Source organism: Lactuca virosa, chromosome 8, assembly GCF_052849685.1.
Source record: "Lactuca virosa cultivar CGN04683 chromosome 8, Lactuca_virosa_CGN04683_v6, whole genome shotgun sequence".
NCBI lineage: Eukaryota > Viridiplantae > Streptophyta > Magnoliopsida > Asterales > Asteraceae > Lactuca > Lactuca virosa.
In genome coordinates, this window is record NC_136433.1 from 128,765,052 (window position 1) to 128,788,526 (window position 23,475).

The 23,475-nt window shown below is 32.2% G+C and overlaps 2 protein-coding genes and 1 non-coding gene across 7 annotated transcripts; 1 reads left to right on the forward strand and 2 right to left on the reverse strand.

Annotated features, from left to right (window-relative positions):
• Positions 1–6,327: 6,327 nt before the first annotated feature.
• On the reverse strand, positions 6,328–10,921 carry LOC145129583 (UDP-glucuronic acid decarboxylase 5). Of its 3 annotated transcripts, XM_079064344.1 has the most exons (13): positions 9,313–9,452; positions 9,024–9,082; positions 8,537–8,639; positions 8,326–8,412; positions 8,145–8,232; positions 7,953–8,044; positions 7,797–7,861; positions 7,617–7,705; positions 7,426–7,503; positions 7,231–7,324; positions 7,017–7,083; positions 6,843–6,947; positions 6,328–6,714 (listed from the first exon to the last, which is right to left on the reverse strand). In XM_079064344.1, exons 3-13 carry the CDS (start codon positions 8,621–8,623, stop codon positions 6,529–6,531), a joined length of 1,038 nt encoding a protein of 345 aa, XP_078920470.1. In that variant the 5' UTR covers positions 8,624–8,639; positions 9,024–9,082; positions 9,313–9,452; the 3' UTR covers positions 6,328–6,528. The 3 variants fall into 3 exon arrangements, with proteins under 3 accessions (XP_078920470.1, XP_078920471.1, XP_078920469.1); XM_079064345.1 differs by lacking the exons at positions 9,024–9,082; positions 9,313–9,452 and adding an exon at positions 10,776–10,921; XM_079064343.1 differs by lacking the exon at positions 9,024–9,082 and having other exon boundaries at positions 9,313–9,529.
• Positions 10,922–11,426: 505 nt separating this feature from the next.
• TRNAH-GUG (transfer RNA histidin (anticodon GUG)) lies at positions 11,427–11,498 on the forward strand. Its single transcript has one exon. It is a non-coding gene; the product is annotated as a tRNA-His (tRNA).
• Positions 11,499–12,583: 1,085 nt separating this feature from the next.
• LOC145133639 (phosphatidylinositol/phosphatidylcholine transfer protein SFH1-like) lies at positions 12,584–15,820 on the reverse strand. 3 transcript variants are annotated; one of them, XM_079068569.1, is made up of 7 exons: positions 15,655–15,820; positions 15,402–15,502; positions 14,562–14,964; positions 14,222–14,475; positions 13,891–14,144; positions 13,587–13,804; positions 12,584–13,140 (listed from the first exon to the last, which is right to left on the reverse strand). In XM_079068569.1, exons 3-7 carry the CDS (start codon positions 14,895–14,897, stop codon positions 12,781–12,783), a joined length of 1,422 nt encoding a protein of 473 aa, XP_078924695.1. In that variant the 5' UTR covers positions 14,898–14,964; positions 15,402–15,502; positions 15,655–15,820; the 3' UTR covers positions 12,584–12,780. The 3 variants fall into 3 exon arrangements, with proteins under 3 accessions (XP_078924695.1, XP_078924694.1, XP_078924693.1); XM_079068568.1 differs by having other exon boundaries at positions 14,562–14,961; positions 15,402–15,514; XM_079068567.1 differs by having other exon boundaries at positions 15,402–15,514.
• Positions 15,821–23,475: the final 7,655 nt, after the last annotated feature.

Here is a 23,475-nt window from a genome sequence, read left to right on the forward strand (position 1 = left end):
AAAGTTGTAGCTTTAAACTGATAATGGTTTACATACAACAACATATTAAATATAATAAATTAAGTATAATATACTTTATAAATAAAAGTAAATATATTATTTTAAAATTGAAATTTAGTTTATTTATGATTACACTTTAGGTTTGATATTTATTTAACCTTATTAACCAACTTATAATCATTATTAGAAAGACTCTACAATTTATCACTTTTAACAATTTACAAAATATTCTTTGGGTTGTTTATTTTCAGAACTTTCTTGTTCATTCTAGCTGTCAGCCAGCTTCATCGTTACCATACAAGCCTGTGGTGGACTACACCATACATTTCTACAATTTCTAAGTAGTATCCCACCTTTGGGCTATCCTCGGTTACCTTTTGAATCAAAGTAGCGACGAGCCTAGTATTACGACTACAGGGGGAGAAGCAAAGCTTCGTAGACAGCTTCGCTTCCTCGTCGCTTCTTTCTAGCGACCAGCTTCTCAAGTGGGTGGCTTGGTAAGCAAGCTACCTTCAGCATCAGTTCAACTAAAATTTATATTTAAGTTGACCTTGTAATGTTATATTTAAATTAATAATTTAAGTATTTTATACAAATTGTACAAAAGTTGTAACTTTAAAATGATAATGGTTTATATCCAACAATATATTAAAACTAATAAATTAAGTATAATATATTAAAAGTTAAAAAACATAACTTTATAAGTAGAAGTAAATATATTCTTTTAATATTGAAATTTAGTTTATATATGATTACACTTTAGGTTTTATATTTATTTAACCTTATTAACCAACTTATAATCATTATTAGAAAGAAATTGAAAAGTCATGGGAGTTTCAAATGAATGTGGTGAAAGGAAAAATGCATGGGAGTTTCAAATGAATGTGGTTAAAGAAAAAATGCTTCCTTTATAATATAGTACTAGACGAATGCCCGCACGTTGCGCAGAAACACCTATATAGTTGAAGTCTTTACAAATATATGTTTTTTTTAATAGAACAATAACGTTGTTGTTAAATTTGATATAATAATTTATATACTAAATTGATTTAATATATTGATTATTTTGAATTATGTGATTATATACTATAATAACTGCATAATCTCAATCGTTTGAATTATTTCTACGGCGAGTTATACATGAATAAAATTAAATATAATATGATCACCTATATATATCATATTCTAGGCGAATGTCCGCGCGTTGCGCAGAGACACCTATATAGGTGAAGTCTTTACAAATATATGTTTTTTTAAATATAGCAATAACGTTGTTGTTAAATTTGATATAATAATTCATATATACTAAATTGATATAATATATTGATTATTTTGAATTATATGATAATATATACATCTATTATAACCGCATAATCTCAATCGCTTAAATGACTTCTATCAGCAAGTTACACATAAATAAAATTAGATATAATATATGGTTTAATGTTATTTATAGTTGTTGTTATTGTTAATTAATTTTTTAAAATTTATTTGCTTAATGTTTTAATTTCTATCATTATAATTATTTAAAACATCAAACATTGTTTGTTGATTTTAAAGGTAACAATATAATCATTTATATAGAGTTATTTTTAACTATTGTTATTGTAATTTATTTTAAGCTACTTATTCGAAAAATTTTAACGATTATAAAAATATCTTTAGGAATTATTTTAGTTAAATTGAGATTACAATTTAGTTTTTGCATTTGTCACTACAATTTATCACTTTTAATTATTTAGAAAATATTTTTTGGTTTTTTAAGTGGAACTGAAATTTATATTTAAGTTGACATTGTAATGTTATATTTAAATTAACAATTTAAGTATTTTTCCCAAACTGTTCAAAAGTTGTAGATTTAAAATGATAATGGTTACATACAACAACATGTTAAATCTAATAAATTAAGCATAATATATTAAAAGTTAAAGACATAACTTTATAAGTAGAAGTAAATATATTATTTTAAAATTGAAATTTAGTATATTTATGATTACAGTTTAGGTTTCATATTTATTTAACCTTATTAACCAACTTATAATTATTATTAGAAAGACACTACAATTAATCACTTTTAACTATTTACAAAATATTATTTGAGTTGTTTAAGTTAAACTAAAATTTATATTTAAGTTGACCCTGTAATGTTATATTCAAATTAATAAATTAAATATTTTATACAAATTGTTCCAAAATTGTATCTTTAAAATGATAATGGTTTACATCCAACAATATATTAAAACTAATAAATTAAGTATAATATGCTAAAAGTTAACAAAACATAACTTTATAAGTAGAAGTAAAGATATTATTTTAATACTGAAATTTAGTTTATATATGATTACACTTTAGGTTTGATATTTATTTAACTTTATTAGCCAACTTATAATTATTATTAGAAAGAAATTGAAAAGTCATGGGAGTTTCAAATGATTGTGGTGAAAGGAAAAATGCATGAGAGTTTCAAATGAATGTGGTGAAAGGAAAAATGCTTCCTTTATAATATAGTATGATTATTAAAATAGTAAAATTTTAATTTATTGATGGAACATTCATGTCAACATATTACGAAATTCATGTTAATAAGCATCATAACTTAAAGTCATTCCACTTCGCATCATAATAACGTTACCAAAAAACATAACAATATTTCGATGCATCCCTATCGAAGATACCAAAAACTTACAAATCCAAAATACCAAGTAACATCCTAATAAACATCGCAAAAAAACTTAAAAATCCAAAATACGAATAAACATCCTAATTAATAATACTACCCTTCCAAAATGTATTTGACCCAAATTTCTCTATTGTCTTCTTCAATTTGCCAAAAGCTTTGTACGTTTATAGGATCACTTCTTATCTTGGTCAAAGCTTTGAACTTCTCGACTTGACTTAATGAATTCATCTTTAAAATCTCCGGATGGATCTTGTCACTCAGTTCGTTGATCTTCATAATACCTTGACTCAAGTCCTTTGATATTTCTATAAGACTTTCAGTAATCAAACCAACCACATTATGGAAAACATCAACAATACGACGTTTCCTCTTATTAGAGCGAACACTTGGTGAAGTTTCCTCATTTTGCGCCGTTGTATTATGACTAATTTCCCCTAATTCAAGGAAATCATCATCCGACTCTTGCATTTCTTCATCTAAGTTCACATCTTGCTCCATCTCAATGAAATCTCTAGCTCTATTTCCTTGAGCTCGCTCTTTTCAAAAAACAATGCAAAGATCTTCATAGTAAGGAAATGATTTGTGTCTCCATCTAGTCGCTTCTTTATGAACCTATTTACCAACATGATAAAGACATGGTGTCACTCTCATAAATTATTTTATATAGTATTGGGTATCGCTCTATATTTGAAGAAATCTGTTTAATACGCCGTTTATCTATATGGTTTTGAACATCATTAACAACAAGAGTACAACCATATGCAACACCACGTTCCACAATATCAAAATCAATCAAGTTTGTCTTTGTATTGTATGTTGTTAAACTAAGTCATGGCATTTTCCTGTTCATAGAAGTTCATATCACATTGAGAATGTAATGTATTTTTCAGCAAGTAAATCTAAAACAACACAAGAACAAAACATAAAACATATGAAGGAGACCACATTTGTTGTTGTGAAGAGAAAACAAGAACAAAAAACAGTTGCTACTGTTCTGAACACGCAAGAAAAAGAAGAAGAATGTAAACAACACAATCAATTCATTTTTTTTGAAAGATATCACAATCAATTCATATCACATTGATTAACACCAAATTCGATTCTAACAAGCATAAATTATGAACAAGCATAGATTGAGATGGACAACGCATTCGTTTTTAACAGAAATTGATAAATATCACAAATTCGATTTTCACATAAATCAATTTTTAGGAAGATAAAATGCATTTCATAGGATTCGATTTTAACAAATATCGACATCAACAAGGATTTTAACTAACCATCGCATTTCACAAGAAAAGACGAGGAAGAAATGGAAGAAATTAAGAGGGGGAGAGAGAGCGATAGTGAGAGATAACGAGATTGACTTACCTGACAGAAGAAAGCAGAAGAAATGGAGAAGACGAGGTCTTGTGGAGAAGATGAGGTCCTGCTGTTGTTGGTTGCAATTCTATTTTGACGAAGATGGTTTAATATGTGAGATAATCTTTTGTAGGTATAATGGTAATTATTCACTTTCCTTGTTAGTAAGGGATTGACTCCATCCATTTGATGAAGAAAAGTATCCCCCTCCCCCATAAAAGAATATTTTCTCATTTAGGATTCCTTTTTCCCCCTTTAAGTTGATCCAAACGCAGGAATTCGAAGGAATTAAAATCCTTTCCCCTCCGAATTTCAATCATTTTCTACTAACCAAACGCAACCTTAAAAGAATTTTTATAAGCGTTAATATCAAAATGATATGCATTTTGGGAGGTGCCTGAGAATGCTTATGTAAGATGTTGTTTAGTGTTTATTACGGTTTAATAATGATGATAATCATTATTAAATGTTTGGATTGAATAACGAGTAAAAACCGCTTATAAACAAGTAATTTTTGATAAATTGATTCTTTATAGTGAGAACAAATTTACCCATTTACAACCAATTTAACCCTAAAAAGCCAAAAGACATGGAAAACAAGTTTATTTTATTTTATTTACATGACTAATTGACAAACTAAAAACAACTTATCAACTTATTATGTCTTGATATTATATAAGTTAATCAACACATTTATTTTGTAAACTTAGTTTTCATACCGTATAAACTAATATTCTTTAAGTAAAAAACTGGTTTAAATAAACAATCCCAAACACCCATCAAGAATTCAATTTCAAAAAAAACTATCACCTAATAACCATTCATTTCGTAAGAAAAACGAAATCAATTGTTCCCTTATAATACCATTTCATTTGTAATTTTTTCCACTAAACTATAGGTGTGCAAATTATGAATAACCACACAAAATATGCACCTCCACGACACCACAATGTCCTTTAATTAATTAAGTGTAAAGCGAGGTAAGACATGTTTGACAAAATGAATTGTAGTTTAGATGTTAGTAGCTATAACTTATATTTTTATATAAATATTACGCAAAGGAGCTGAAAACTTTTAAAAATGTAAAATTATATAAAAGTTAAAAGTTAAAAACTCCGAAAAACTTATAATTAACTTTTGAAATATGATTTTTTTTGTTTAAATAAAATCTTTAAACTAATGAAGCTGTTTTTTATTTTTATTTTTACTTTTTGTTTATTTTAAAAATTTGAGGTTTTTTTTTAGAAAATTAAAAGCTAAAAGCTTCTAAAAACCTGACGCCGAACACAAGCAAAGTTTTTTGTGTTGTTGCATTTCGGTGACATTGCAAAAGAATAACCCATACAATTTTTTTTAACTGTTGAAAGATTTATATACCAAAAGTAACAAGGAGCTAGAAAATTACATAATGTTCATGTGGTTTTGGAGCCAAGGTACACAAGACAAGTTAGTTTTACGGTTCATATTAGAATAACACAAAAAAGATAAATCAATAATTGAATAAAAAATAAGCTCCCGTCTACACATGTTATCTAGAAGACCACATCTTTCTTGTATCTCAAAAGCACCTAACAAGTGGTTTTGACAATAACATCAATCGCATATTTAATCGCATATTTCTTGATCAATAAAACATGCAAGGACTACACCCAAAGCACTATATCTGAAACCCTAAGTGCCAAGGCAAATCGAGCTCCAACCAATGAGAAACAACATTCCATGTCTTCACATCTATCTCACACTCGCCAAACAAGTGAGAAAGGGACTAATTGCATATTACAACAAGGACACATAATTGAAGGAACATCAATGCCTTTGGACAACAAATTTGGTCGGTTAGGTAACCTATCTAGTACAAGCCGCCAAAAGAATATGTTCACTTTCAGAGGTACATATCTATTCCATTTCATTTATCGAGTACCATCCGACAACATAAGATCTTCAATTTGTTTCCTCGTCCACTTTACGGTGAAGTTACCATCACTGCTCAGATCCTAAATCCACAAATCCAAGCCATTATTGAGATTAACTTCCATCATGAGACTTGTGAGAGAATTTAGTTGATCTTGTTCAAGACCAACCTGAGCCTCTCTGTGTCGCTCCCACCTCTTTTTGACCTCACCCATCTATCTTTTAACACATACTCTTTATTTTTTTTTTAGGGTTGTGTATAGTCAAATAAAAAAGAGAAGATATACGTGAAAATCACAATAATAATCCATATTAATTCAAATGATATTCAAGACACAAACACATGGCAAAATTACAAGTAGAAGAGCTTCAAATCCAAAAAAAAAAAACAATGCCTTTCATTCATAAACAAGTTTATAAAAAAAAGTTGTAAACAACACAAAGACTCCGACTCGCCCCATTTATTTTCACTTATACGGGAGTAGTGTAAACTAAACACTTCAAAAAACAAAACACACGTGACAATCGGTTTCCAACAACCTTAAAAAACAACAAAAAAAAAAAGTCGTTCTTGTTTACACCTTCTTAGCAACTCCAAGCCTTAGCCTAAAATCAGCCTCCATAAGAGGAAGACCATCGCGCAGTTTAATCTTGGGCTCCCACCCAAGCAACTTCTTTGCATTTGTGATATCTGGTTTTCTTTGCCTCGGATCATCAGGTGTATTTTCCACCATTTTAATCTCTATACTCGGATTAATAAGCTGCAATTTAACCCCATTCCATTTTTAATCTTTCTATACCAAGTCATACATGATATGATAATGTAAAGGAATGTAATCACCCATTCAATTCCAACCCTTTGTGATTCCAAACAGAAAAAAAGACTAACCTCCTTGACTGTCTCTGCAAGTTCAATCATTGTAAATTCACCTGGATTACCAATATTAATCGGTCCAGTATTCTCCCCTTCCATCAGCCTAATAAGCCCATCCACCTGCAATAAAAAGTCAACGTTTGACCACCACCATTACATAATTAAATTGAATTTATTATTCCACATTACCATATCAGAAACATAACAAAAACTGCGAGTCTGTGTTCCAGGGGATTGAACAGTCAAAGGTTCATCACTGCAACAATTTATGACATTAATTAAAATTAGTAACTTTACATTTCAATAATTAACTCTAACTTTCAAATAAATAAATATATATATATATATATATATATATATATATATATATATATATATATATTTTTAATTTTTTAGGACTTACCGAAGTGCTTGAGCTATAAAATTACTCACAACACGCCCATCATCAATATTCATCCGGGGTCCATATGTGTTGAAAATCCGGGCAATTCTTATTTCTATAATAACAATCATAATAAATAAATAAAGAATTAGAAATTTTAAAAAAGATACTCATTTTATGTTGACTTGGTCAACTATTATTATAGTTATAGTTTACCAATGCCATGTTGCCTGTGATAATCAAACATCAAAGTCTCTGCCACACGTTTTCCTTCATCATAGCAACTCCGAACTCCTGTAAAAACATCAAATGGTAAAAATTTCAAAGTATTATGGGTAAAAAAATTCAAGTATATTGCCTATAATGGTAAAATAAATAAATGTTGTTATATAATGATTTGGGCTTACCAATTGGGTTGACATTACCCCAGTAGCTCTCTGGTTGTGGGTGCACAAGAGGATCACCATATACCTCAGAGGTAGATGTAAGCAAAATTCTGAAAGTAAAAATAAATTTAATATACTAAATTATATAATATGAAGGTAATTAAAAGCTCTTATAAATAAATAAAAAGTAAAAATTTCAACCTTGCTCCTACTCGCTTTGCAAGACCAAGCATATTTAGCGTGCCAATCACATTTGTTTTTATTGTCTGTTACACATTACACATTTTATAAGTTCCCGTTTATAATTATTGTAGACATATAAATAAATAGAATTATAATGTATTGATTTATACATACCTTTACAGGGTTGTATTTATAAAAGATAGGTGAAGCAGGGCATGCAAGATGGTATATTTGATCAACCTCAACTAGCAACGCCTCTGTCACATCTACAAAAGTATATACATATAATATAATTTATGAACATATTTCAGAAAATAAATATGAAAAATACTCAAAAACTACTTTTTTAATGGGTTAAGAAATTACCATGGCGAATAAGCTCGAATCTTGGATGGCCAATCCATTTTCTAAGATTGTCCTTTGATCCAGTGAAATAATTATCAGCAACAATTACCTATTTAATTAAAAAAAAAACATCAAGGTCATGTGATATAAATCATAAATGTAAATACTAAAAGATTTGGTACAATGAGTTAAAGAAATTTACCTCATTCTTTTCATTTTCCATTAGTTTATCGACTAAGTGAGAGCCAATAAATCCAGCACCACCAGTAACCAAGATCCTCATATTTGACTGCAATGCACAAAAATAAGTTTAGATACTTTGAAAAAAGATTATATATACAAGAAAGAAAACATAACATTAAGTGGCATTTTGGGATAAAACAAATATAAATTAATCAATGAAGCCACAATACCTGAAAGAATTTGGAGTTGCGCAATGGAGAAGGGGTTGGTGGTGGTTTTGTAGACTTGTGTTCTCCATTTGAAGCACTACTTGCCATTGTTAAAAGGCAAAATCTGTAACAAGTGTTGATAATTTATTGAACCAAATGATTTAACAAATTTGAATCAAAATCAAGGCAATTTAATTAAAGATGACATTGAGAATTGTAAAATAATAGATGATGATCATCAAATGTACAAACCTAGAAGTGTGTGTAGGTTTTGACTTTTGATTATGAATTTGAATGCTATTAGTTTGAGATTTCGAAAGCAATTGGAAATCTTTTGTAGCTCAAATAGTGAAATTCTAGAGCAGACTAACAATGTAAGATTTAAGCATCAATAACAAATTAACAACAACTAAGAATCAAAGCAATACAAATCAAAACGCAAGATCAAAATCGGAGAAGAATCAGATCAGATGAGAAGAAGCAGAAGAAGATCAGGGGAAAGGGAAACCTGAGATTTAGAGAAAAACCCTAGTTTACGTGCCGCTGTTGGAGCTTTTACTTCTGTGTCTGTGTGCGAATTTACAGACGCAAACAAACAATCATATAAAGAAGGAGAAAATTTCAAAATCTCACCAAACGATGCCAACTCGAATTAAAATTAATATTAAAAAAATGGAATACCACCTAATCAAATGCTTCAAAACCAAGGTAACGCAGAGGAACCTAATGATGGGTCCTCAATAACAAAACAACATAAAATAAATTATTAAATTATTCAGTGAAGAAGTAAGACTTACTCAAACTTGAAAATCTTCAAGGTTTTAGGATAACAAGTCAACGAAGACGATACCAGAGGGATTCTTGGATGAAGTTGGTAGCCATGGAAGGGCAATTTGTAGTTTGCAATTGCGTAGGATTTAAGGAGTTTCGTTGTTTGGGCTTTTCGATCGATAGTCGATACTTGTGAATTCAAAGACGTTTCATGGACTTGGAATTTGGAAACTACTGTATTCGTCATCGGTCGACCTTTTTTCTTTTTCAGGTAGGACCAAATTTGTTTTTTTCTTTATTTCTTGTGATATCATTTTCAATAAAAATTAATTTTATAGATTTAAATTTAGATATTATTTCATAAATACGTATTTAGATATAGAACAACTTAAAAATATATTATTTCAAATATTTTATAGCTTTTAGTTTTTTCAGAAACTTACAATTATATTTACCAAATAATACTTTACACATAAAAGTTATAATAGTTTTAGTTTTGCGAATATATAACGTACCAATACGTAACGAATTAAATTATATAAAATAAAGTTTTATTATTATTATTATTTTTAAAAGACGATAACAAGTCACACATGTATGTTATATGTATTTTAAATGGCTTGTTGAAGTTGCAGCAATGTTTTCTATTTTGATCAATGTTTGTTAGTTTTTGTTACCAAATTGAAAGGTTTCCTAGATGTAATCCATCACTTTTCAGCCCCTCAGTGTTCTTTGTTGTGTATGTTCAACAATTTGGAGCTTTTGAAATGAAATTTGGGATGTTAAAATTTATGATCTTTCATTATTTTTGAGTGCACACTAAGTTATTTTAGTCTCTCTTAGGACCTAGAACCTAGAACCTAGAACAAACATGTTTAGATGAATCAAAATATATTTTTTCTCAGTGTTGTGCCTAAACTAGAAGTGTTCTTTTTGGATTATCCCATTATTGGTTTTGTGAAACTTGGAATTTTGGAAAACGTATATGCTATAAGACATCCAAGCTTTGTCAATCAAGTGGAATAAAATTTGGGTCGATTAAGTTGTGATCTACCTTGATTATCATTCTATTGAAATCCTTTTTTCTAACCTTAAACCCTTTTCTGACCTTGTTTGATCAGTGGAAGGAACAAAAAGAAAACTAGAAATCTGATAATGAAATTTCTGAATTCTAACCTGATAACATAACTACATCATACATGAATGATCAATTAGACGATTTCAACAAATCAACAATCAACGATTCAACATTATTACATTAAGCGTTCAATTTCAACTCAAGTATTCAAATAGAAACTGATAATCGACATTCTGATCGAGTGATTTCTGTATCTGATAATGATAATTGACATTCAATTACAAACTGATAAGTGATAATCGACATTCAATATTTCAATTACAAACTGATAATTCAACTCAGCAATCGACATTCAATTTATCCAACGCAGGAGTTGAAGATTTGGATAACATCAATTAATCGATTACTTACCTGATTAGGAGTCAACAGAATAACAGGAGTGCACAAATCGACCCTTCACAGAATCACAGTAACCCTCGGCCCTCGCTAGTCGATGTTGTCGCTGAAGCGTGAATGATCGATGATCGATCTGTTCTGCTGCGATCGATCGATGCTGCCTTCGTGGACTACGTGACAGATTGGACTATTTTGGTTTGGGCTGAAATCGAATAAGGATAGATCATTAAAAACTAACAATAATATTATGGGCTTCCATGAAATTGTCCCAAGATTATAGTTTAAAAAGGTGTTCAATGCGTAGAAATTTAAGCATTGTACAAAAACAAAATTAAACATGTCAGGGCCAAAAAACCCTTTGATTGTCCAAATGATTGTTTTTTTCACTGTTATGCAAATTTTCAAGAGCGATATGCATAAATAGTCCTGAAAACAAGTTTTTCCCAACTAAATCGTTTTGGGTATTTATGATCCACATTCGTTTGTCAATCATCAAAAAACATATTTTTGATAAAAAAAAATATATAAATACGTGCTTGTATTATCCTGCAACGTATACTAGTTTACTTGTAAACCAATGTTGATTTATTATTCCTTTCGTTTACATATATGTTTACTTTTCTGAAATAGTGGTTTTGAATTTATATTGATAAATATAAAACAAAAGTGGCTGTAGTTTAGTGGTAAGAATTCCACGTTGTGGCCGTGGAGACCTGGGCTCGAATCCCAGCAGCCACACTTTTCCCTTTTTAGTTGTCTGTCTAATTTTTGTCAATTGTGCCATTTTGGTCCCTTGACAAAAACTGTTTGTCACGTTGCTTTTTTGATAAAATACATAAGTCGTCTCTCTCTTCTTGTAACAGTTGTGCAATTTTCGTCCCATCACAAGAGAATTTCACTTTCAAGTTTTTCATTATTGAGTAGTTTCACTGTGTCCCAACTCCAATAGTAACTTTTTTATAGGATATTATTATTGATCTTTATTTTTTTTATAATTTATTACTATTGGAGGTTAAAGCTTATTTGTTTTTTTATTGACCACTCAGATTGGTGAATATACTTCTGTACTTTGTCACTTAACCCTCTCATATTTTAGTTATATTTCATTTACATTCCTAAATATATTTTACTTTTAAATATATTTTATTTATTTACTATTTAATTATTTATATTAAATATCTAATGACATTGCTTTCTATGAAATATAAAATTATAATGTTTATATAATTTTTTTTCAATATTTTTTATTACTATTTCATAATAGTTTTTTCGTATTAATTTTTCCGAACGATATGTTGTAATATATTTATTTTGAAACAATGTATTATAATATTTTTAATAAAATTAAAATACAACGTGTGTTTAAAAAACGAATAATTAAATAAGGAGGGTTTATAGAACATTTTAGATAGATATAGATAAATTAGTTAAAATTTTATAAAAAAAAACTATTTGAAGAGGTTAACCATTGAAGTGGTCATTTAATTATAGGTTAATTTATTATATTGATGATGTGATAATAGTTTTAAGTCCTAAGACTTAACCTTGAAGATGCTCTAATTACTTTTCCCTTTTACATTTGCTGAGGACATTTATGCTAACACAAAAAAAAAAATTCTCCGGGCCAAAATTTGCATAATCAGAATTTTAATAGTCTTTAGGAGTTTTGGACTTTCTAGCTTCTCAAAAACTAGAATTAAAAAAAAGTATACAACTTCTAACTTCAAATAAAGACTAAACTTGCGTCCAAATATAAATCTTTACACTTATACGTTATGAAAATATTTTGAAATTTGGTCATTCTAATAACAAAAATATAAGAATTGTTGATAAAACCATATACTAAATTTTTAAATAAACACACTTACAAAACAAGCACTATAGTTAGGATACATATATTCGTTGAGAAGATGCACTCGATTGGTATACATAAATCTACAATAAGGACATATATAAATCATACTATAAGTTAATACAATATACACACAATTTATTCACATCTAATAAAAATACAAATTCCTCAAACTTGTAAACCAGGACGAGTTTCAGGGTCAAGTATTCCAGCAATAAGAGCAATTAACGCCCACACCATCAAAATCCCGACCACAGCAGATCTCAACACCCTCTCACAACCTTCATTCACATCACCAAACTCATAATAATAATTCTCAAACCCCCCTTCACTTCTCACTCTCTCCACATTTAACCCTTCTTCGTTAAATTCATTAATCTCCAAATGCGAGTTCCCAACCTTTACACATCTACAACACCCACATTCGCCACCTAGATACGATGGAAACGTCCTCAGGTGTTCCTCAAGGGCATTTTTGTACATTCGCCCTATTATTTTAAGTTTTTGTCTCGTTGCGGGTTTCAAAACCTAATAAACAATAATTCGGTAACTGTATCTTATCTTTACAAGATGATATAATAGATTAACTGATTTTTTCGGTTTTGGTCCCTAGAGGAATCAGGTTGCAATTTTGGCCCCTGGCTCGTATATCTTAACAGCCCCAGCTATTAAATTTTTTAAAATGTTCATTTTGACCTTGAACCAAAAAACAGTATAACACAAGGATGCACGATATAACTGAAACATGTTTGAATTTCGGACCAAACATGGTAAAACTCAGAAAATCAGGGACCATTATTGTAATTTATTCTTGAATGAAAAAGTAAGAGAAAATTACCAATTTGGTCCTTGTGGTTATGTGGTACACTGTTTTTTTATTTAAATAGTGAATTCAGCACAAAAACTGTAACCTGGTTATGAGCTTAAGCTCAGGGGCCAAAAATGTAATTTACTTTTGAAAAGAAAAAGCTTACTTGAATGAAAGTCTGTGCAATAACTCTAGCAACAGGAGGAAGTCGAATAATAAACAAACAACCCAAACGATTTGGGTAGTTTTCTTGAAGAGTAATTGAACATGATCTAAGTAGTTGCATTGGGAATCTTAGAGATAATCCTTCACAATCCACCAATACTGTTACCTCAGGATTTTCAGCATTTACTAGATGTAGCATCCCATGTTCTACCTGAGATACTGACATGGTAAAAAGCAAAATAAGTTCAATTAATACTTTTTTTTTAATAAAAATGTTGAGAAAACTAATAGAAAAATGAACATACTGATTGCTTGTGAGAAACGGGGTCTTTCACTGGGTGGCAAGTGGATGCAAGCAACTAGACGAACAATGAGACAGGGGCGGTTTTTAACATCGGTTCCATGCCAAAATACCATATTTGCCCATGCCTCGAGTTCTTCTTGTGAAAGAATTTTATATGTCTTTCTCCATTGTATTGACTTCTTGACTGAAGTAACCAAACTTGAAAAATCACCATTTGCTGCATAATGAAACCTATGAAGCTCATCCTTGTTTATTCTGCATAAACATAAGTCTGTGTGTTTAATGGTTTTATTTTATGCACTGAGTGTCATAATTCATAAATAGTTAAATACCTTTCAGGTAAATGAAGACCCTGGTTGTCAAGCTCTTTATAAAGATCAATTAACCAATTTGTAGATGATGGAACTTCATCATCAACCCTAGTGGATTGTGTAGGAGGCAATTCAGGATTTGATTCTTGAACACCATGATAATCGCTTCCATCTGAATCTTGTATTTCTATATCATCTGAATCAAGATTGTTTTGTTCTGAATGATTTGAGAAAGTCGTTGCAATAGAGAGCACTAGTAATGGTCTTGACAACATCTAGAACCAAGGAAACCATATCCATCAACATTCAAGAAATTTAATTAAAAACTTAGATCCTGTTATATACAAAATTAAAAACAAACCTGCATGCCTTTAATAAAATTCCTGAAAAGATTCCATCTTTGGAGCCATTTAAGTGGTGGGTAGCAGAAAACTTGTAAAGTTTGCAAACTGGACCATATAAAAGGACACCTGTGCTTTGATAATCTCCTTATTGTCTCTAAGGCACCAACTTTCAGTAAAAACAATGCCATGTCATTCACAGATGAATTTCTGGTTTTCCCACTGTTAAAAATATGTATTTTTTTTAAAGATTTGTGGGAAAGGGGCTTGGAGCAAGAAGCAACCAAAGTTAATTTGGAACTTGATGGTTCAGAGCTTGTTGGACATGGAACATGATTGTGAAATGAGTCTCCCATTATTTTTTAAGCTACCAAGCTTGATCTTTAGAGAACTTTTTATACAATATATGAGGTGCAGAACCTACTGAAATGGAAAAGAAAAGAAAATTTGCAAAGAGCAATTATTAGACTGTATATACTTAATGGTAATTAATATAGTTAACTTGTAGTGAATAACTGTATATATATACGTCTATATGGTATGATATTGATGGCAACCAAATGGAGGAACACAAACTATCATACATATACTGGTTTTGGATGGTGATTACAAGGTTTTCAGAAAACAAATATTTTACAGTAGTACTTGTTTATCTGTAACGAAAAATATCACAAAACATTGGAGAAATATGAAATTTCCCAGTTATCGGAAAGCACGTTGTGATATAATAGAATTTTCGATGGAGGTGAATTTTAAAATTAGATCGGGTAATCATAAACGCCAAATTGTAGGCAGCAGTCTTCTGGATTATGGAATAACAAGAAGACGAAACAAAGAAAGAACAACTATGTACGACAAACCTGATTGATGAGTGTCACAAATCTTAGTCATAAATCTTAATCATACAGGCGAAGCTACAGCAAAACCCTAAATCATCACAGCTAAAAGCCATCCGAATCACCTGATAATCATGCTAGAAACATAAAATTCCGTATCAACATCGTAAATCTAAGCAATATTCTTACGAAAAGAGCTCCCATTACAACATTCAGTTAAACAAACAATATGAAGAAAGATATCGGAAGTCGAAAACGAAAAAAACACAAAGTTCACCTGGAACTGATGAATAACTCGAATCCTCCAACGAAACACTCGATCTTCAATTGTAAAAATGGAAACAGATATCGTAATCACATTAGTTTGATCTGAGAGATTTTGATGTTCAAATTAGTTAGGATTTGGTTTATTTGTGTCGGCGCTGTCCGTTTGTTAAGTCATCCACGTCAGCTGGAAACTTGGAGGTGACCATCGTCCTATTTATTTCGGTTAATTTTAAGTCATCAACTCTTTGACCGTATCGGTTTCGGAGAATTTTGTGGACATCGGACCAGACCGGTTTGAGGCTTACTGGGTCCGGGTTCAGATCCGGTTTTTTCGGTTCTTGTACATGTTAGACTGATGTAACTTTAGGTGCGTACAGTACAATTCGTTATAATGAATACGTTTTTGGATTTAATATTTTAATATATTTTTAGGTTTGATACAACTCGTTAAAACGAATACGTTTGTGGGTTTAATACGGTATAACTCGTCAAAAATATAAATGTTTGTTTGATTGTTCGTTTTAGATAAAAAAAAATTATTACTTATATCATTTGTTTGAACTTTGAATCAAATTAATTAATGACATTATCTATAACACTATAACTTGCAAACTTAATTTTCCAAATAAAAACGAATAACATGTAAATAAGCTCACTAACAAAAGTTAACCGTCTTAACGTAAACACACAAAAGTAATTACGGTATATCAATCCGACTTAAAACGATCTAAAAAATAGCTGAAATATTTCAGCTTTGATATCCCAACTTTGAAAAGTTGTAAATCATTGAATATAATACCAAAAATGACAAAATTATAGTATAAAATTATGTACATACTCTAAATTACACGCTAGAAAGAACCGCATGTCAATACGACTTAAAACGAATGAGATATGCATGTTTAAAGATTTTCACAAAAAATAAAAGTAAAAAAATAGCTGAAAAACTGAAATATTTTCAGTTTTGATATCCTAACTTTTAAGGCTTGTAAATCATTGAATATAATACCAAAAACAGGAAAATTATAGTCTAAAAGTATGTCAATCTAACTTAAACGAATAAGATATGTTTGTTTAAAGATTTCACAGAATACATCATACCAAAAAATAAAAATCTAATATAACTTTAAAATAAATAATACCTCTTACGCCAAAGCCCATAAACGCCTCACGTAATTGGTATGCGGACTTCAATAACTCGAAAGTTGAGTTTCACCGGGTAGGGGTGTCACCACATAGAAACCTCTTCGTTTGTAACCCATAATCTTTCATCGCCTTCTTGAACTTGCTTATTCTTTGTGGTGACGATCTATGGGAGAAAGAGTTACGCAGTTGGTCAAAATCAAACGGATAATTAGAAAAAAGATATGATAAAGATACATATTTTTTAATAATCCGGTCCAAAACCAGTTTTTACCCGGAACCGATCGGACTGAAAATGGTAAAAAATCGGATCGTTTTTTACCCGAGGGTCCAAAAAAGGGTCCATGCCCGAACCGATCTACGGGTCCAAATGCTCACCCCTACTTTACACATATGAGTTTTGTACAAGAACATAGTTTTTAAAAATGTATTTACTAATCAATACTTCTATAGTACCCTCCATTTTATTTACTAAAAAACTTGTAAATTTTGTTTAAGTGTGAACCCCATTAACATATTAATAAACAATTTAGTAATTCTAGAAACTAGTTCTCCTTGGATGTGGCTTACCCTCTTTGGATGTGTAATGGGTTTAGCTTTTCCTATCAATAAGAAGTGAGTGACTCTCATTTTATGTAAGAACAATTTGTGAGATTAGTCTAGTGAGAGAATTATTACAAGACCCACTTTGTAATAGCTTACTAGATTAATGAGAGCTTAAACGAATTATGTACTCTTTGTGTTTTTCGTGATTGATTGATTCACTTAATCTTTAGAATTCCGTATTCGTCATCATAACCGAGTCACTACAATTGGTATAAGAGCGGGTGTTCTTGAAGTGTGCTTGAAGTCTTCAAGAAATTGATCCATGATGACAACATGATTTGGTGAATCATAAATTGTTGTAAGTTCTTCTTGTTTGAGGGTATTTTTGATTCTAGAAATCTAATTGTTCTTTGATCTTGATTCAAATTCGATTTTCCCTCTCTATAATTCATATGATTTTCGTTTTCTCTCTCTAGAATTCATGTCGAAAATCACTTTGTCTCTCTAGAATTTCATTCGAATTCACTTTCTCTCTCTAGAAAAATTCAAGTTCTTGTGATCTTTTTCGTCTTTGAATGGAAATGGAAAAAGAATCTTGTGAAAGATTGTTTGTATTTCTTGGAGATGATCCATATCCATATAGTTTTGATGGACTTATCAAGAACTTTACAACCGGGTATTTTAAACAAAATTCACTCATTTCTTGTGGAAAAATAGATGAATGTGGAAAGATGGTTGGTTATTCTCTTGATCATGATAATCATAAAGTGTTGCTTAATCGTTTGGTTACAACTTATCATGAGAGAAGAAAGAAGATGAAATTATTAAAGGAATTTGTCTTGATGAATGCAAATATGGTGTTAATGTTCTTGCACTTTACCCGGATGTTCATGATGTTCAAGACAAGGGAATTTAATATGATTCTCATGAAGTTGGAGTTCAAACCAATGATTGTTTGTATTCTTGTGATTTAGTTGAAGGAATGATGCCATATAGAAAGTCCTCTGTTCGATTGGAGTTCAAACCAATGATTGTTTGTATTCTTGTGATTTAGTTGAAGGAATGATGCCATATAGAAAGTCTTCAATCCAAAAAGTTCAAATGTATCAAACTTCAAAAGGTTTGATTCAAAGTTGCCAAGTTCAAGTTGTAAAGAATGAAGTTGTTCTTGAATTCAAAACTTCAAGATCCAAGAAGAAGAAGAAGAAGAAGAAGAAGAAGATCAAAAACAAGAAAATTTGGGTTTCTAAACAAAATTCTTCAAATGTTGTTTTGATGCCGAAATCAATGAAGAAAATTTGGGTTCCTAAGCAACAATCATCAAATGTTGTAATGGTTTCGAATTCCAAACAACAAAACTGTTGAAGATTCTCAAATTTGTTATGAAGATGAAGTTAGATCTTAGATAAGTGAAAAGAAGTTCCATAGATGGTACAATGTGCATCATGGATGGTACAATGTGCAAATTGAGATTTCCTAATTCCAACCAAGGAACCTAGATCTTTCATGTTCAATTCGTGCATTGCAAATGGGGAAGGGATTTTCAAGAAGGTATCTCAAATTTTCAATCTCAAATAGATTCCAAAATGTTCTTTTTGATAATTGATGGCTGAAGATTCGATGATAAACAATCCAGATTTGCTCAAAAATCAATTCCAATTCTCTTGATCTGTTACTATTCAAAACACATTTGAGCCCAAGCTCCTTTGATGCAAACAAATAGCCCAAAAACCTAATGTTCATTTAATTTTCGATTAAATTCAGAAAAGGAATTCTCGATACTGTTCATTTGAAATTATCGATACAATCTTCCTATTTCTAAATCCTATTCAGAAAAGAAGAAAGAACTGATGAATTAAAAATCAAACTTTAAAGTCAAAATCGAAACAAAAGCTTGATGAACTCTCGCAAGATGCTCATAATCAGAATGTTGAAATGGTAATCTCGTATCAAGGATTTGTCAAATGATTCCTTCACTTGGATCGATTTGAAAGAAAATCTGAGTATAAAACTTGGGTTCTTATGATTGATTGTTGAAGAACAAGCCATATTCAACAGATGAATATATGAATGATTGTCGTTCAGTCATAGGTTTGATCTGAAAATGTACAAAGGTTTGTTGAATTGGTGTTTGTCGAGTGGGTGAGGTGTTCAATTTTGGATTCATAATCGACTCGACTGTCAAGTATCGATTTTTTATATTGAAGGGTTGGATTTTCGCTACGAGTGGTAGATTACGAGTAAGGAACTAAGGATTATCGATATTGATTATTTTGACTTTCGATTGGTCAAATGATAGTTTTATGATAACGATTGCGAAGTTTGGTCTTCGTAAGTGGGTCTGAGTTTGAATGAATATTCGAAGATGAAGGGTTATAGTGGGAATTTGAGTGTTCGAATCTAGTGGTTCGATGGGAAGACTGTGTTTGATAACGAAAGGGAAGAAGGATTTATGAGTTTCGTTGTTGATTATGAAGGTTGATAGCGATGTCGACAAAATTGATAGCGAAAGTATAAAGATAGAAGTCGATATTAAAGATTATTATTGAAGGAATTACTTCGATATGATGTTTTGGGTTTTCAAATGAGAAGAAGAAGTATTTGGGAAGAAGGATGATGTTTTCGAATCGATAATGAAAGGTATCGACTTTGTAGGATATTTTTTAATCGAAAATTGTCATGAGCAGATGATGTTCGATTCGATACGGAGAAGAAATCATTTTTGCATCCAGAACGAATTGGGAAATATAGAACGTGTAACACCCTCGAAAATCATGCAAATTTAAAACTTTTTCAACCATCCAAAATCATTAGTAATTACAAAATGTTTTCCAAATAGTTTAGACATCAGAGTTTTCCCAGAAACCACAATCATAAAATAAGGAAATGTACGGTCACGCCTTCGCCTTCCCGCGGTCATCCGAAGTACCTGAAACAATAATCGATAAATGTAAGCTCGAAGGCTTAGTGAGTTACCCCCAAAATACCCATACACAACAATACGCGTAGAATAACAAACATCATACTATGTGAAACATCCCAAAAATACAAACCAAAAATTTCGTTTTGAAAACATTACTAACACCGTAAGATCCAAATATCATATAAGAAAACCATAAGTCATGTGTCTCAAAATGTCATAAAATATGTCTCATAACAAACCAATGTCAAGATCATATCAAAATATCAGAGTCAATCTCCCAGGCTAAAACTGTGGTGTGTGTCATGCCATCATCCCGAGCCCTTCCCCTTGCTAGCTGAAGTACCTGAAACCAAAACTGAAACTGTAAGCACGAAGCTTAGTGAGCTCCCCCAAACTACCACATACCATACAATAACACATATACTGCATACTGCATCGGACCGCAGTCCGGAACACATAACACATAGACATGCCTGAATCACAAAGACATCAAGCATACTGAACTACTTCTCGGGACCACCCCGGCATCGGACCGCAGTCCGGAACTACTGCTATCTAAACGGGCCGACATTGTGGCCGTAGAGCCGTTCCTACTGGAAGGAAACTCACCTCGTGTGACTGACTGCTGTAACTCTGGGTGGGGAATTTCTGTCTGCTACTCCGACGACTCTTCGGCTATAAAATCCCACAAAGGTACTTAGTCAAAAGCTGATAACTACTCTTAGGGTAAAATGACCATTTCACCCCTGGCTAAAGTCAACATCATGGTCAAAGTCAACTTCCCAGTTGACCGGACTCGTCGAGTTGGCTCGACAACTCGCCGAGTCCCAATCTTCTCAACTACACCCAACCCGACTCTACTCGTCGAGTTTAGCAAGAACTCGACGAGTTCACCTTCAATCATAACATCGAGACAATCTTCATCTGACTCGCCGAGTTCTTCCTGAACTCGTCGAGTTTATCTTCATACTAAGAACGTGTCCAGTCTGTGACTCGCCGAGTTGTACGAACAACTCATCGAGTCCGTCTTCATGAGTTGGGAGATGGCATTGGACTCGCCGAGTACGTTCCTGCACTCGCCGAGTCCCATGGTTTCCAGATCTATGGCTTTGTCTATTTCATTAAGTCCCCTCCAAATCCCTTCTGAACTAAAATGGGTTCCTATGAGTCATAACAGTTTTGGGAACCAACTCACGACTCGCCGAGTCCCAAGAACGACTCGCTGAGTCCATGCATGTCCAAGTCTAATAATTCGATTTCTGATGGGCAAAACTCATCCAGAAGGTAGATCTAGGCTCCTAAGATCGGTATAACACGTAAAGCCATGAACTTTACGTTCATGCATGGGACTTTTATGCTCAGAGGGCCAAAAATGGGGTTTATTTCATTATTGGGGTTCTCATGGCCATAAAGGTGGCACCTTTATGCCATGAGGACCCTCTAAGGTTCCAGATCTGTGGGTAAAATGACTTGGGACGTCCAAGTCTCAAGAATCAAGCTTCTTGGACCCAAAACTCTATAAAATGACAATAAGAAGATCTATGAAACTACAAGTCAAGTATGAAGCTTGATTACCAGAAAAGATAGCAAATGAGATTGGGTTTCTGGATCTACTCTTTCTCCCTTGAATCTTCTAGCTTCCACCTCTTCCACTAACTTCAAGATACACCAAATAACTCTCAAAATAACCAAGAAGACTCAAACTCACTTATGGAGGATTAGGGTTTCGGAGTTGCTGCTCTGGAGGTGATGGAGGCTGGAGAAGAGGCCCATAGTGTTGCTTAAATAGGGTGCAAACCCTTAATATTAGGGTTTACCCCAGACTGGCCTACTCGTCGAGTCCAGGAGCGGACTCGCCGAGTAGATCACTTAAAACCCGCGTCCAAACCTGGCATCTACTCGACGAGTTAGGGCTACAACTCGTCGAGTAGGTCTTATAAAATGTCAATTAATGAATTAAATACGTACCAGAAACGGGGCGCTACAATTCTCCCCCACTTGTCTTAGACTTCGTCCTCGAAGTCTGCTGCATCTGGAAACAACTCCGGGTAGTGCTCTCTCATCTCCTCCTCGGGCTCCCATGTCCACTCTGAGACCTTGCGATGCTGCCACTGCACCTTCACTAACTCTACTCTCTTGTTCCTCAGCTCTTTCGCCTTGCGATCTAGAATCGCCACTGGTCTCTCGATATAGTTCAGGCTATCGTCAACCTGAATGTCCTCCAGGGGCACTATTGCTGAATCATCCACCAAGCACTTCCGTAACTGAGAAACATGGAACGTGCTGTGGATCTGGCTGAGCTCTGTTGGAAGATCTAACCGATAGGCAACCCGACCCACCCGGGCCAAAACCCTAAACGGACCAATGAACATGGGGACTAGCTTGCCCCGCTTCCGAAATCTGATAACACCCTTCCAGGGTGTAGGGGTGAGCAAAAACCGAACCGACTAAAAAAAACCGATGAAACCGCAATAAACCGCAACCGACAAACCGACACCGATGCAAAAACCAATGGTGCGGATTTCGTTTTTGCAAAAACCGAAAATCAACGGTGCGGTGCGGTTTTTATCCAAAAACCGATCCACCAAAACCGAGTTTGACGAATATATATATATATATATATATATATATATATATATATATATATATATATATAATATGTTGACTTGAGTTTGACGAATTGACGTTAGGTTAAAACTTAAACCCAAAATTTAATCCATATTCCACATATTGAAAAGGAATTCAATTTACCTTTAGGCGACTACCGACTAGGCCCAATCCCCGCCGTTTTTTACTCTTTTTTTTTACCTTCGCTCCTAGCCTCCTACCTTTTGGCTTCTGTTACACACAAAATCATAATATTTTATGAGCGTCTTGCGAGTTGCGACATCACTCCCAGCCTCCGACCATTCTCCATGTTCGTTTGTACTTTGTGTTTGTGTAAGACTATGTGGGTTGCAAAAGGAATTGCATATCATTAGGACATTAGCCAAACTTACTAATCGAATGTGTCTTATATGATTATAACAAATTCAAATTCAAGCAAAGTTCAATTATTAATTTATTAGTTTGTGAGAGTAATTACAGTTGCATTGTTGTTTTTTAAGCCACTTACAATTTTTGCTTATGTACTTTTGTTTTGGGCTAAAATGAATGGTTTCAAAAATGAAAAAAAGTCACACCATACAAGCTTAAATGAACATGGTTTTCAGTTTTCAA

What these genes read in the sequence shown, in the direction of transcription:
- LOC145129583 (XM_079064345.1), bottom strand. Translation starts at nt 8,623, where the DNA reads ATGGCAAGTAGTGCTTCAAATGGAGAACACAAGTCTACAAAACCACCA. An exon ending in TTTGTTATGTTTCTGATATG is followed by an intron (nt 6,948 to 7,016) that starts GTAATGTGGAAT and finishes TTTTTATTGCAG; the next exon opens with GTGGATGGGCTTATTAGGCT. An exon ending in TTGCAGAGACAGTCAAGGAG is followed by an intron (nt 6,715 to 6,842) that starts GTTAGTCTTTTT and finishes GTTAAATTGCAG; the next exon opens with CTTATTAATCCGAGTATAGA.
- LOC145133639 (XM_079068569.1), bottom strand. Translation starts at nt 14,897, where the DNA reads ATGGGAGACTCATTTCACAATCATGTTCCATGTCCAACAAGCTCTGAA. An exon ending in ATTTTATTAAAGGCATGCAG is followed by an intron (nt 14,476 to 14,561) that starts GTTTGTTTTTAA and finishes CCTTGGTTCTAG; the next exon opens with ATGTTGTCAAGACCATTACT. An exon ending in GGTCTTCATTTACCTGAAAG is followed by an intron (nt 14,145 to 14,221) that starts GTATTTAACTAT and finishes ATGTTTATGCAG; the next exon opens with AATAAACAAGGATGAGCTTC.